The sequence below is a fragment of the Lottia gigantea genome (assembly GCF_000327385.1).
Source record: "Lottia gigantea unplaced genomic scaffold LOTGIsca_1, whole genome shotgun sequence".
In the NCBI taxonomy this organism is placed as follows: Eukaryota; Metazoa; Mollusca; class Gastropoda; family Lottiidae; genus Lottia; species Lottia gigantea.
In genome coordinates this window covers 6,397,584-6,412,898 of record NW_008706746.1, presented here as the reverse complement: position 1 = coordinate 6,412,898, position 15,315 = coordinate 6,397,584, and the positions used below count along the sequence as shown (strand labels likewise).

Genomic DNA, 15,315 nt, shown 5'->3' with positions numbered 1-15,315 from the left:
TCCCCGTCCAATAAAACCGCAAAAGTAAAGCAGTAGCCTTTCACAAACAAATAAACGACTTTGTTTACATGTTCCCTCTATGCCATTGGACACCTTCTCTTATTTTATTTTCATAGACCCTATTTTTCAACATTGACCCTATTTTATTATTATTGAGTGGACGTCAAGGGCCTGTGATTCAATGGACACTTTGTGTTAATTTTGGTGCCGATGTAATCTGTTGTCTAATGTCTACAAAACGTTGCGAGCCGATTTTTGAATTTTGCTTTTGCATTTTTGCAACTTCCGGTTGAATTTTTTCAAAGTTTGAAAGTCTTATTATCTCTGACGTTGACCTTTGATAGGACAAAGGTCAATGTCCTTGGCTGTCAGATGATGCTTTGACATTTGACCTCCGACGCCTACTTCCGGTTTTATAGCTGTCCAAAAACAGCCAAATTCGCAACTTTGGGCTGCTCTTACACGTGACCTAATTAACTTAGAGGGTTATTTTTTTCGAATTCTTATAGAGCTCTTCGAGAATTTCGTTTTTGCTTTTTTGCTATTTCCGGTTGAATTTTTTCGATGTTTGGAGGCTCATATCTCATGACCTTGACCTTTAATGACCTTGACCTTCATTGGGTCAAAGGCCAATGACCTTGGCTATCACTTGATGCTTTGAAATCTGGCATCCGACACCTACTTCCGGTTTTATGAGTGTCTGAAAACAGCAAAATTCGCAAGTTTGAACTGCTCTAACACGTGACCTAACTAACCTAGAGTGTTCATTTTTTCAGATTCTTAAAGTGCATCTCAAGCTCTTTCCAGGGATGTATAACAATCCTATTTTAAAGCAAATTGAAATTCGTATATTTTTAAAATTTGAATGTTTTTCACAATATTTTTGTCTCTTTGAGCTTAATTTATGTATATCTTATGACCTATTTCATCTAGAATCTAGAAATTTGGAACACTACTAGACAGTTATAATATGAATAGAACTATGACAAAATAGTTGATGTGAGCGTGGCACATCCGGGTCAAACTGCAAATCGTTTAAATCTGGGGTAGGGGCATAACTCGCATAGTTTACGTTTTTTCAAAAAGGGACTTTGCACACAATTACATCATCCATTTGGCCAGATTTTGTTAACAGCTTAGTTGTTTCAGCTTTATAGTTCAAAAAAAGGAACGGGTTTTAGAATTTCCATAATTTCAATTTTTGACATTGACCTTTGTTGACCTTCCTCTTTACATGGTCAAAGGTCATTGACTTGGGCTATTCGCAGATACTTTCATTTCTTACTTCTACTTCCGTTTTCACAACTTTCTGAAGAGAAAAATGGCGTAACTTTAGACTTCTCTAGCACGTGACCTTATTAACCGAAAAGGTCCATATTTTCAGAGTTTCTTGCAATTTGCCACAGTAGCAAAGTCCCACTCTGTGCCACGAGTAGCTCTAGTTCGAATTGATTTAGATTTTGTGACAAATATTTACATACAATTAGAGTATAGTTAAAATTTAACATATCCTCCGACATCAACTTTAATATTGACAGCGAGTTATCATTTTTTTGTATTACTGTGGAATATTGTCGTTGTTCCTTTTCAGTGAATTTGTTTACTTTGTTCATCCACTTTCAGTCCACACCGGGACAGTTAACCTGAATTTGTAGTATAATAATTATTGACCGTTATGTTTTGTTTTGCCAGGTGATAATTTTGGTTATGAAGATAGATATACGTGTCACTGTCAAAACAGCTGTGATAAAGAATCTGGAAGTTGCGATAATGATGTTTGTATTGAAAGATGGTTTGGACCAACTTGTCAAAAAGGTTATTTCTGATATAATTTGGACATAAATGATCCCATCAATAAAATACATTTACCTCATGCATACTCGATATCAACTCAATATAGTTTTTAACCTGCCCGTGTTCTAGTTTTCGGCGATTATCTTTGCTCTTTAACCGATGCACGCTCTTCTGTGTCAACTTCAGACACACAAACATGCTGGAGTCACATTGCTGCTGCCATCATGGATTGATCACGTGACTGACTGTGCATTAGCGTGTTAGATCTACTTGTTGCTTAGATGCCGCAATTTCGATGTACGGTCAAACAGAGATCGCAACTGTTAAGTCTGTCATCCTTCACTGTCTGAGTCGATGTAGGCCCTTCGCTGGATTTGCACCACGTCGCAGTAAAATTTTCTATTACACTGATTCGATCTAACCTGTGCCTCCATGTAAATGAAGCCGTAAAAATTCTTGGTAGTATCACCTTCGAAATTATGATGCAAAAACCGATCAAAACAGTAGTCCATACACGTTTGCAATATGTTTTCGGTGTATTCAATCTTATAAGGGCAACAACTTGACCATCCACAACACAATATTCACACAAATTTAATTCTTTCCTATTTTAGTTATTTTCTACTTTTATTTCAAATTTGCGGTCAAAATACAACACAAATTAGACGAGTTTCTGGATTAATCAGAAGGTTAAAATGAGCAAAAATTAGCTAAATCTGTAGTGTTAAATTTGATTTAAAATATAACGTCCCATACTCACTGCCAAAACAACAATATATATCTGAATGGTTTAAACACTTAACATGCACATAGTCCTATAAAGATATAATTACATTACAGAAAATGTTGCATTACACAAAGAAACTGTCCAAAGTTCACAGTACGAAGATCATTATCCCAGCTTGGCAGTAGATGGTAATGTATACAATGAAAATAAAGCCAAATGTTCACATACAACACGACCAGATTTTACACAGACAAGTTACTGGCAAGTAGACCTGAACGAAACCTATCCGATTCGAGATATACAGCTTTACCTCAGAGACCCTTGTAAGTTTACTATAATACTAATACTAATTTGATCCACTTGTGATAACCTTACAGGAATGCATGGAAAATGAACATTTGTTCCCGTTGAATTATATAGCAAAGATTGGACTCATATTCTAAGTGTTGCCACATCAACCTTTTTTTAGGGATTAAATTTGAACAAGTTGTTAAAATCAAGCACATTGTAAAGATCTTTTAAGATCAAAATGTTCAAATCTAAAGCATCCCTCTCTCTATATGTAAAAACTATGTGAAGCTGACATATTAGTTTCATGGACAGATCTTTTATAAAGTCTCATGAATCAAAATATGAATTTAAGATCATCTCCTATTCCATGTGGTATCTATAGAAGCTCAAATACGCCATCTTTTTGAAATTTTGCATTCCGAATTTGAATAAAAATTTAAAAAAAATGTCGTTTTGTTCTTCTGTTAGTATCATTGGGATTAATTAGAAAATGTTTACAGAAGGTTATCAAATTAAATTAGGTTTATATAGAGTCAAACACGATGAAGCAATTCGGAATATTGTTTCTGTCTTCAAGTTCTTTATAGGTGCCATGATAAAAGGCGATATATTCCTTGTTTTTTTTTGTTGGAATGGAGAGTATTTCAGTACTTTTATTTTTAGTTGCTCAACGACTGAGAGGATATTACATTGACATATTTTATTTAAATGGTAGTTGGACACCGTGTAGAGAACCATCATCAGAATTCATTCCCGGGCTCAAATTTACAATAAGAGTTAATTGTGAGGGAAGATATATACGTATTTCTAACTCTGTTGATTATAATCAAGATGCTCATGTCAATTTATGTGAAGTGGAAATTTATGGTAAGAAATTAAAGTATTTTATGTTTAGTTTCATTCATAAGTATTAAAGTCTTACTGTGTTAAACTGAGTTCAACGTCAACAGTTCTGTTATGTTCTGTTATACGCAAATATCAAGACCAATGATCATCAAAATACGTTCCATCAGATAAATCACAGTCGAATTTTGCGAAAAGCCTGTTTTGGAATTCTGACAGTCAAAATGCAAGCAGAATTAAATTCATGAGACTTTCTGTCTTATTTTATGTACCATTTAAAATAGCAGTGTTGTTAAACATGTATAAACATAAATATTTGTAGTATGTGCTCCTGGTACATTTGGATCAAATTGTGAGAATTTCTGTTATTGTAAGTCTGCTGGAGATAGATGTACTGATGGTGTTTGCCCTAATGGTTGTGCTCCTGGCTTCACAACTCTCAGCTGTAGTGAAAGTAAGCATTTTACACTTTAAAGTTTAAATAAAAACAGCGTTTCTTTATTTGTTTATATCTGTTTATTCAAAGTTAACTGACAGAATGGTTTAGATCCATTCTCAGTCTAATAAGCTAAGAAATTCGTTTCTTTCTCTTTTTCTGACAGTTTAATCTAACACGTTTACTACGGTCTTATGTCGTTATTTTTTATACCTGTTATACCTGTTCTTCGATCTATTAGTAAGTACTACGGCTTCTTGACCACCTTAGTGAATTTCCAAATTGAAAAATAAATAATTTTATTTCTTTTCTTTCTTGTGACCAATCAAAGCGAGTATTGTAGGACCCCGTTCTGGCTAACAGTGGCAATTTGTGAGATGGCGAAACTAAAGAGGCTGTTATATTGCTCTACTTTCGGTTTCGCAATCCCATATTAGTTATTCGTAACAAAAACCGGTACAATACACGCCTTCATAGGTTAGAAATAACCTCATAAGAATGGGACTGCGGTAGAAGAAAAGTGTTAGATTACTATTTACGAAATTGTAATCGAAATTATAGATTAGATTCATTCTTCATTGATATCGGTCGCTTGATTAAACGGTCAACTGCCTAGCTTAAAGAGCCCTGTCTAGGAGACTAGGGAACGATTGATCAAACGTATGGTGAAAGACTTTTATTTTTATTGTCAGTGAAATGTAAGGAATGAAATAACTTTTAAGAAAAGTTTACAATACATTCGTATATTATGTCGCAGGATGTTATGGAAGTAAGTGCCAGTCTTTGTGTAAAGCCAGGAAATGTAAAAACGTGACAGGTTCATGTGATATCGACACTGGTAGTTGTAATGGAGAATGTCAGATTGGTTATCAACAACCCGATTGTCAAATTAGTAGTTATAATATTTTTATTTGATTTTTAGTTTTTGTTTATAAATAATGAAAATAAAATTTATTATTGATATACGGTATATATACCCAACAAAGTAACTAACAACTATTTTCAGAAATCATATTAATAATTGACACTACGAATAGGAGTCCTATCTGAAAGAAGACAGAATTTACACCGTTTCGTTTACCTTTTCATTATAATCATTTCTACAGAATGTTTAACTGGTACTTATGGTGATCAATGTTCAAAACAATGTTCAGATAGACAGTGTGTGAATTCTTCCTCTTATTGTGATGCTATCAATGGACAATGTGTTGGTGGTTGTTTAGAAGGTTACATGGGCATAGATTGTACAGAAGGTAATCAATTTAAGGAGTCAAACATAAAAAAGCCGCTGGGAGAAATGGTTCAGAATTATGCGATTTATATATTTCCTTAATCAATTATGCTGAGTACTCAAATATCCTACAGAACTTGATTTTTTTCTAGTAGTTTCTTGTTCTACTTTAGACCTTGTTCTGCGTTCCTCGATTTGATTCTAAATGCATTTTTCTTCAGTGGTCAACTGATAAAATTAAAGAAATCTTTATAGCACGTAGCAACAATCATGCACACAAATCATCTCCCTTGTTTCAGAATATCGATCATTTAAAAATGAATGTCATGTTAGATTTAACCATCTTTGTCGAATTATCTGTTATTTCCATTGCCCCTTACTCCCTTCTCTAGTCGTTTGAGTGTGACACTAAACTGCAGACCCATGTACAAATATATAGGATTCATCGACATCGAAGGCATAAAATGTCTGATAGAAGTCTATTTGAAAAATTTATTATAATTATACGTTACTAATAGTTTGTAGTGAGGAAAGATATGGTAGAAATTGTGAAAAGTTGTGTAGAGATAGAAAATGTAAAGAAGGGGCTGAAAATTCATCATGTGATAGTAAAAGTGGTAAATGTGACAGTGGGTGTTCAATAGGATATAAACCATCGAATTGCATTAAGAGTAAGTGTACAATAATCATGATTATCCCAATTTGACTCAAATTTGTTTTTAATCCAGTTTATTTACCAGTATATCGTTCACATTGGTTTTTGTGCATTGTCAGTGAAAACATCGGATTTGTCTATCCATTGGATTACCATAATTATATAATCAATAATTGAAATTCATAGTTATTGAACAACAAGCCAATTAATTATATTGCTGATCTAATAGGACCATGATTTTAAGCTGCAGATGTTCTTCAACGCTGCAGGAATTCAACTGAATATTTGTTAATCTGATTATTTGATTTGACTTTAAATGTTGTAAAATGTGTTGATTTTGATAGGATGTGATTATTATTTGAAATATGGAGACCAATGTTCAAGAAATTGCTCAGATAGACATTGTGACTATGCTGGATCAGCTTGTGGGTGGAAAACTGGTAATTGTTACAATTCAGTGTGTAAACCAGGATATAAACCAGGCGATTGTTATGATGGTAAGGGTTTTATTTCTATAAAATTATAGCCATGATTAACCTCCTGTCATATTTCAAAGGCTTTTTTATACGCCCACGTGAAATGGGGGGCGTATATTGCCGTCAACCATGTCCGTCGGGCCGTCCACAAAACACTAAACACTCTACAAGACACAATTCTGGTATGAGTGTTCGTAATCACCCAAGGATGAACCCTATTGAAGAAGAATCGAAAAATATTTAGTATAAGTTATTGCCCTTGTTCTTGAAAACGCGTTCAATTTTTGGCTCGTAAACACTGTAAAAGGGACAATTCTTGACAGATTTTGACGAAACTTGGCATGAGTGTTCCTAATCACGCAAGGATGAACCCTATTGAAAATCAGCAGAATCGAAAAATATTAAGTATGAGTTATTGCCCTTGTTCTTTAAAACGCGTTCAATTTTTAGCTCGTAAACACTCTAGAAGGCACAATTCTTGTTGGATTTTGACGAAACTTGGCATGAGTGTTTGTTATCAACCATGGATAAACCCTATTGAAAATCAGAAAAATCGAAAAATATTTAGTACGAGTTATTGCCCTTGTTTTTGAAAACACGTTCAATTTTTAGCTTGTAAACACTTTAGAAGGCACAATTCTTGACTGATTTTGACGAAACTTGGTGTGAGTGTTCGTAATCACGAAAGGATGAACCCTATCGAAAATCAGAAGAATCAAAAAATATGTAGTATGAGTTATTGCCCTTGTTTTTGAAAACGCGTTCAATTTTTAGCTTCTAAACACTTTAGAAGGCACAATTCTTGACAGATTTTGACGAAACTTGGTGTGAGTGTTTGTTATCACCTAAGGATAAACCCTATCGAAAATCCGAAAAATCAGCAGCTTTGATTTTGAATAAAAATATAACTCATACTCAATATTGTTCAGTATCGCCCTATAGAGTTCAAAAGAAGTGAATGACAGAAGGTTGGATATTTCATACTGGTGATTGTTACTGTACTACAAAATATTTTTATTCAAAATCAAAGCTGCCAGTGGGCGTATATTACCTTGCCTGGCAAGCTATCTTATAAATGAGACATGATTTCTTGTAGGAAGAAAACATGGTTTGTTCAAATCCACCTAATCCAACCCACCCTTCGCACACATAAATTTCTTAGTCAATAATGTTAAAATAACTACATATTGAAATCAACTGAATCACGTGGTCTTTGTGGAGTAGATGATACTGCTGAATACTATTGTATATGTATACCATTCATCACTCGGGAATCGATTCTGATCAATAACTGTGATTTAATACATTGATGTAAAATTTTACTTTATAGAATGTGATAAAGGCGTAATGTATGGTTTCCAATGTAAAAAGGTTTGTTCTCGGAGGAATTGTTCAGATACATCATCTTTATCGTGTGACCATGTGACAGGACAGTGTGATGGCGGATGTAAACCAGGCTATATATTGGAAGATTGTTCTGCTAGTAAGAACTTAATATAAATTTACAATAAAATCGTCTTGAAGCAAACATATTAACCTTTAAAATGTTAAGAAAAATGGAATATCTATGATTGAAATACAGATGTGACGTCACCCTTTGATCTTGGCGTGCCATTATCCAACATAATGGTACTGGCAAATCGCCACGAGTCCAATATTTACATTAATAATGGACCCCGAATATTGGACTCTTGGTCCCTTGCCAAGTAAATTTGATCTGTTTTATAAATGTATTCACGATTGACTTGGTTAAAGCATCGATCTTATAATCATATTTAGGAAAATGTCAACTGGGTTAGAATTAGGATGCTATCTTTATTATGTCAAATTTCGATCAGAGTATTTATTCCCATTTTTAGAAAAAATGCACTAAAATGTTCTTCATAAACCACTAAATTTATTAATTTAATAAGAAAGAATATTTGTAATAGCTCGGTCAATACTGTCATCCATTTGACTAATTGCTAATATAATTTAGCAATGCAAAATGTTTGTAAATCACAAAACGATACAATAAATGCCATGACAGTGGTCTTATAGGGACCCTAAAAAAATGAAATTTATTCTACTTCCACGTCCAAAATCGCTTTGGATGTATTCTCCGCCTTCCTGGATTAAATACATTTGCCAAAGGGGGATCCCCCTGACCTGCAACACATCTAGTGCCCTATTAAATCAAGAAAGGTGAGCTGAGGGAGCCCGGATGCCACCTCCTTCAATGCAATCCTCGCTATGCCACTGGACATGGATCTTGTATTCCGATTCTGAGATACTTTAATGAGCAATAAGGGAAACGGAAAAAACTAAGGCAATTTTAAGGATGTAGAATTTTCAGGATATCAATGGATATCATTTAAATATCGTATCTTATGCTGTGGTGACCTTTTTTTAGAAAAAAAAAGACGACAAAAACGCCGACAAAACGTATATTTGTCTTTCAGAATGTTCATACAACTTTTATGGTAAAGGATGTAACAAGAAATGTTCAGAAAGAAATTGTAACACTTATAGCAGTTATTGTGATTACATTACTGGAGAATGTCCCGATGGTTGTCGTAATGATTATGTTGGTATTGACTGTACTGAAAGTAAGTATAGATAGAAGATAAGTGACTAAAAACAGGATTACTTACCGATATTATCTATATCATACTATGATTGCTTGCAAATGTTATTTTTGAAGTAAAAATGACATTGATAGTTCTAATAAAGGACAGTACGTACATGATTTGATAAAATGAAATTTTCTATTAAAATATTAGAGTGCTAGTTAAAGTATACCATACAGATCGATAAAAATTAATTTTAATTGAACATTAGTGATGTGAATAGTTCACTTCTTTACGGACCTTAGTACTTCAGATAAAAGTTTGAGCGTACATTTCTATGTATCCATGGAGATAAGAGCAACAAGTTTCTGTCATTGATTGTAGAATGTGCTCCTGGGTGGTATGGAGATGGATGTACCAAACAATGCCAAGATAGACAATGTAAAGAGGTTATTGGTGAATTATGTGAAAATCCTGATGGCACCTGTATAAATGGATGTAAAGAGGGTTACATAGCATATGATTGTACCCAACGTAAGTAACAATATCGATTGCAGTTTCCATTGGTTATAACCGCAATATTGTATTTTATGTGCGTATTACCAACGAAATTGTAAATATGCCAATGTCAATCGAACATGTTAAGTGTTCTCTTTCAAGTAAAGAATCTGTGAATGTCTAACCAATTTAACTAAAGAGGTTACCGCCAATCAAATAATGTCCGCACGATAAACTCTGATATTGTTAATTTATTTATAGAATGTAACCAGGGGTATTATGGTGAGAATTGCAAAAAGCTCTGTACAGACAGAAAATGTAACAGTGAAGGAGATAGTAAGGATAGTTGTAATGCAGAAACTGGTTCTTGTGATCAATGTTTACCTGGTTATATTGGAACTGACTGTACAAAACGTAAGTTGACAAATAGCTCTTTTAATTCTCAAGATTTTGAAAGCATCTTTAAGAAAAATAGTAGCTATATCTTGTATTTTTAGATGATTTTGAAACACGATAAGCAAAAGATACATTTTTTTCAATTCTAAAAATGCCAGTATATAGACTTAAGTAATGAAATTCGTAGCTACAAAGGAAGTATACATTCGATTTGCATTACAAAATATATAAAGTTCAATTTAACTTTTTCTGTCGTACCTTCAACCTATTTTCTTGACTTTTCTGCACAAATGTTTCAAATGAATAATAACCCATTTATAGATTCAAAATATGATATTTACAATAATTAATTTTTGATGATTCATTACAGAATGTTCTGAAAGAAAATATGGCATGAACTGTCAATATGATTGTGATAAAAGACATTGTATAAATAACACACATTGTGATTTTACGTCTGGTATTTGTGATGGTGGTTGTTCGGATGGTTTTGAAAATGCTGATTGCGTTCGTAAGTATACTTACACCGACAAAAACTAGATTAAGAGCATGTGTAATATGCACAACATATTTTTATGTTGCATTTTCATTAAGCATTCAGTTCTAAAACCACCATCTTTTGGAATGGAGTGGACCGTTCATAGTTTAAAACCAGTTCTTTCATATACATTTTATATTTTACCCATATAGTTGGAATTAAACAGAAAGAAGATGACATGCCTTTTGGTGCTATTGTTGGTATTATTGTGGGTGTCATATGTATTATTATCATGGCTGGTATCGTCTTTATTGTTTTTAGAAAAATAAGGTATGTATTATGCACCGAGTTGGGGACCTCGAAAGAAAGACTGTAAACATAATGACTTAATGTTTAAAGACTTTCTGTCGAGGCCTTTGATAGGTTGTATTCGGTAGCGTTCATCATAAAGTAGACATCATCTAACCTACCATTTCCACAATGTCAGGCTATTACATACTTCGTCTTATACCTTCACTGCAATAACCACCATTCTCGTATCACAGAATGCACCGAGTTGGGGACTGTAAACATAATGACTTAATGTTTAAAGACTTTCTGTCGAGGCCTTTGATAGGTTGTATTCGGTAGCGTTCAATAAAAATCAAATGGTTTCATTTACAAACTTCCGTAATGCATCAATGGTGGCTATTGTAGTCAAGGTATAACACAAAGTTGGTAACACTGTGAATATGTTAGCCTACACGCACATGAGTGACTTTGCCAAGATTTTATAGAAACTTTGATAAATGATAGTTGTGGATGGACGGGTAAGACCAGATTCATTTGGCCAATTTAATTGGTCCTTACCTTATTACAGATTTGCTTTTTCAAACTCGTCTGTAATAAACTATACTATTTCAGAAAACAAGAAAATAATTATGATAAACGAGAAGAAAACACACAAGGCGTTATAGCTTATTCAGATCTTGGTCCAATCTATGAAAACTCGGCATCAGTACAAAACATTAAATCTGAAACAATGACACAGAAAATATCTAACAAATCAAAGGATCCTGTAGACAATCAAAACCAGACATTAAAACCAGACTCAGCAGTTGGAAAGGATCTAAACAAACAGAATAGAGGCCCATTGAAGAGTGTCGAAATTGAAGACCCCGAGGTGAAAACGGATCATAGATCAGATGTGAACCAAACGAAAAATGTGAAGACGACCAAAACTGGACAAGACTCGGGAAATGTCAATTCAGATGATATTTACTGCAATTTAGAAACACCAGTTAAAACTAATGAGTTACAGATTAAAAAATTAAGAGAACATGTTGCCAGATTAAAAAACTTAAAATCTAGTTTTAATGATATATATCAGGTACTCTTTTAAGCAATAATTTCATACGGCTGTCATAATGGTTGTTATTGCTCTTTTCGACGGTTTATCTTCAAGTAAAACTCGGATAACGCTAATGGACAATCTTACCAATTTGAGAGAAATATGCACAGATGTGAAACAAAGGAAATGGTATCTTTTGATCTAGTGTCTCGACATCATGCATTGGCTTTTAGATGATTAATAATTATAATTGTAAATTGGTGCCGATTATCGAAAACTCTTCCATTCCACTATCCACAATCATTTGATTTATAATTATCCTTTATTTCATTTATTTCAGAAACTGCCATCAGGATTTACATCAGCTTATGGAGATTCACAGATTGAAGAAAACAGACCTAAAAATAGATTTAAGGGCTATTATCCATGTTAGTAAAATCTTGTTCAATTGCAGAGGATATTGCAATAACGATTTTTTTACACTGGCATGAAATGTGTAGTTCATTGTTGTCACCTCTGCCATGAGATTTTCGTATGCATTTAAAACCATTCACGGGAAATAAACTAATAATTTGATATGTATTACAGGATGTTATCTCCCCTATCCCGAAATAACGCCTTCGGTTTTCAGGAGATTTTTGTTAAAAATAAATATAATAAGAACGCTATGATAAACATTATTTAGATAGAATAAAAAATCTCATGTACTACTGTTATTAAAGGTGTGCTTTAAGATAAACCTTTTGCAAAGCATGTGTAAGAAACATACTGTACTCGGCACTATGAATACTAGTGTATACGTTATTTTATTTAGATGACTACAACCGTGTTATATTGAGTAAGTCTGAAGATGACCAGAACAGTGATTATATTAACGCTAGTTATGTAGATGTAAGTTATTAATATCCAAAACAATACCACCAACCTAATGATCATTATCCGGAATATTATATAGGAAGTACCTTAGTTATGACTATAGTGTAAGTTGGATCAACAGCTAACGAGTTCCGGTACACTTCTTTTCATTTTGTTGTCTAAAGAAAGATGCAAATGTGTTTAAGGCCAACTGATGTTCGCCAAGATGGTATAAGACTAATCTAAACAATATTTGACTTTTTCAGAGTTATAATCAGCCAAATTATTTCATTGCTGCTCAAGGTAAGACGGTTGATTTCTAATCAACATATAAATGAACACTTCCTTGAGTGGCATTTAGTAACTGGGATATGAATAACTGGCCACAATTATGTGGATGCTTTCGTCTTTATCATTGCTTGATTAAGACGAAAGCCACACTCTTTACTGTTGATATATCTCATTAGTTATTGCTATGTGTATAATGTAGAACAGATATTACTGTGCATAGAGGCCAAAAATGCAGGATTACAGTTTTATATAATACAATATTTCAGGACCAACAAAAATAACTCTGAATGATTTTGTGCGGATGATTTTTGAAGAGAAATGTGAAAAGGTGTTGATGTTAACAAATCTAATTGAGTCTGGAAAGGTTGGTATAATTATCTATTTATAGGTCCTAATGCATGTAAGTAAGTTGTCTATACTTGCAAATAGTCGATTACCCTGTAAAATCTTAGAAAGATTGAATTATAAAACTATTTATTCCAAGCTTTTTAAATAGTACCTTACACCGAAAACTACCTGTGGTAGTTTATATATTTATAAATCTAAAATGTTGAAAAGTAGTCCATTGTCACTAATGATAATCATTTTGATCTTTAATTTAACAGTATAAATGTGAAAGATACTGGCCACTGGAAGAGAAACAAGACTTTGGTAACATCACTGTTAAATTGGTTAAAGAAACAATCCGTTCGTATTATGTTAAACGAACATTATCTTTAATCAATACAAAGGTAAATATGTCAAAGACAATGCCACATGGTACATTTTACTCAAACCAGGTTGTAATACAGCCCATAATGGTAACCAGGGTCTATTGATATGTATTGCATTTCATCAACTATTTTGGGAGACAAATGGTAACCATCTTTAACGTAGACATCAAATAAGCACTATATATATTTAGCGGATATTATATTTATGTTTCTAATTGTTTAAACAAATTGTTTTTTTTCTATTTATGTCTCATTTGCCTTGATGAAGTTACGGCCCCGGGTAATAGTATTTTGATATTATTAATACAATCAATGAATAATTATAGGTTTACAAGTACTTATGTATATAAGGATCTTTTTGTTTATCAATTCTTCCAGTGTTGTAATTCTCACTACATTTGGAATTATAAGTAACTTGCGTAAGGGCTCTTAGACTCTGTTCTACGATTATAAACTTAAAAATTAAGGCAAGATCTGTGCGAAAGGAGTGACTTCACAGTGCTAAACGCCAACACAACAAACAAGCAAAACATGAAGAGGACCATGCTGCAGTTTTTATCTGATAAATTGAGAAATGCATTGTGTCAAGAACTCCTTAATAAACATATCAAATTTAAACTTATCAGAAATCTTAGTTATTACAAATATACATTGGCGTCATAAGTACCACATAGTTTCATTATAATGTGGCATGTTTGTAACTTTACTTGTAACTAATGTTTCCTTTCCATTTTACACTAACCTAAGCAATGTCCACATTTTCAGAATGGTGAAGTTCATAAAACGACCCAATTCAATTTCACTGCCTGGTTAGATCATGATGTGCCTCGAATATCTCAGTTATTGGATTTTCTTTATCATGTAGAAGGTCAGAAAACAACAGACTCTCCAGTCCTAGTTCATTGCAGGTAAATATTTTTCTACGGGTGATTAATGATTAATGAATTTTACAATGTTCTATATATTCAACTGATTTGACATACTGTTTTACAAAGGATCTTAAAAAGTTCATTTCTATTTATTTGACAGTGCTGGTATTGGAAGAACTGGAACTTATATTGCCATTGACTCATTGTTGAAAGAGGGTCGTGATACTGGAAAGATTGACATACAATTGCGAGTACAGAAAATGCGAGAACAACGAAAAGATATGATTCAAACTCCTGTAAGTTTCCAATTTTAAACAGTACAAGTTAAAGGGATTGTAAAGAGGTTTTCTAGATCTTTTTGTGTTTTGCACCATTCCAATATTCAATCAGATATCTGTGGTTCTTGCAATTCCAGTTAAGTAATTTGTTTGATGGCGCCACTAATCGCGATGGGCCTTAATATGTGAAACAGGAATATTTTGCGATTAGCGCCGAAATCGAACACTTACATTGGAAATTGTAATGGTGCAAATTGATACTATAAGTGTCCCCGATACACATAAAAAAAGTTTGTACTAGTATGTACGTGTATATTGATTGGTGCGTTTTAAGGGTTTCTTTTGTTAGAAGACGAGTCGATATCAACATCAAGTTCCGTAAATGATTCAGGAATTAACTGCCTGCGCATGAAATAATTGATAAATCATCTTAGCGTTTGTTAATTCGATTTAAGATACCAATCCGCAAATATGGGGAGTTTACTTATTGGTAATATCTTGATACAGTTATAACAGATAAATCAGATATTCAATGTGTCACACTTTTGTTTAAGGACCAATTGAAATTTGTGTTTGAAGCATTGGCTGAAGCCTTTGAAACAGGA

The 15,315-nt window shown here is 33.3% G+C and overlaps 2 protein-coding genes across 2 annotated transcripts; both read left to right on the top strand.

Moving 5' to 3' along the window:
- Nucleotides 1–13,115: 13,115 nt before the first annotated feature.
- LOTGIDRAFT_88457 (hypothetical protein) lies at nucleotides 13,116–13,584 on the top strand (the record flags this gene model as incomplete). Its single annotated transcript, XM_009045799.1, has 2 exons — nucleotides 13,116–13,214; nucleotides 13,456–13,584. Coding segments are annotated over 2 exons (228 nt in total), but the record flags the coding sequence as incomplete, so codon positions are not given.
- Nucleotides 13,585–14,325: 741 nt separating this feature from the next.
- Nucleotides 14,326–15,315, top strand: LOTGIDRAFT_69139 (hypothetical protein; the record flags this gene model as incomplete). Its single annotated transcript, XM_009045798.1, has 3 exons — nucleotides 14,326–14,471; nucleotides 14,593–14,728; nucleotides 15,265–15,315. Coding segments are annotated over 3 exons (333 nt in total), but the record flags the coding sequence as incomplete, so codon positions are not given.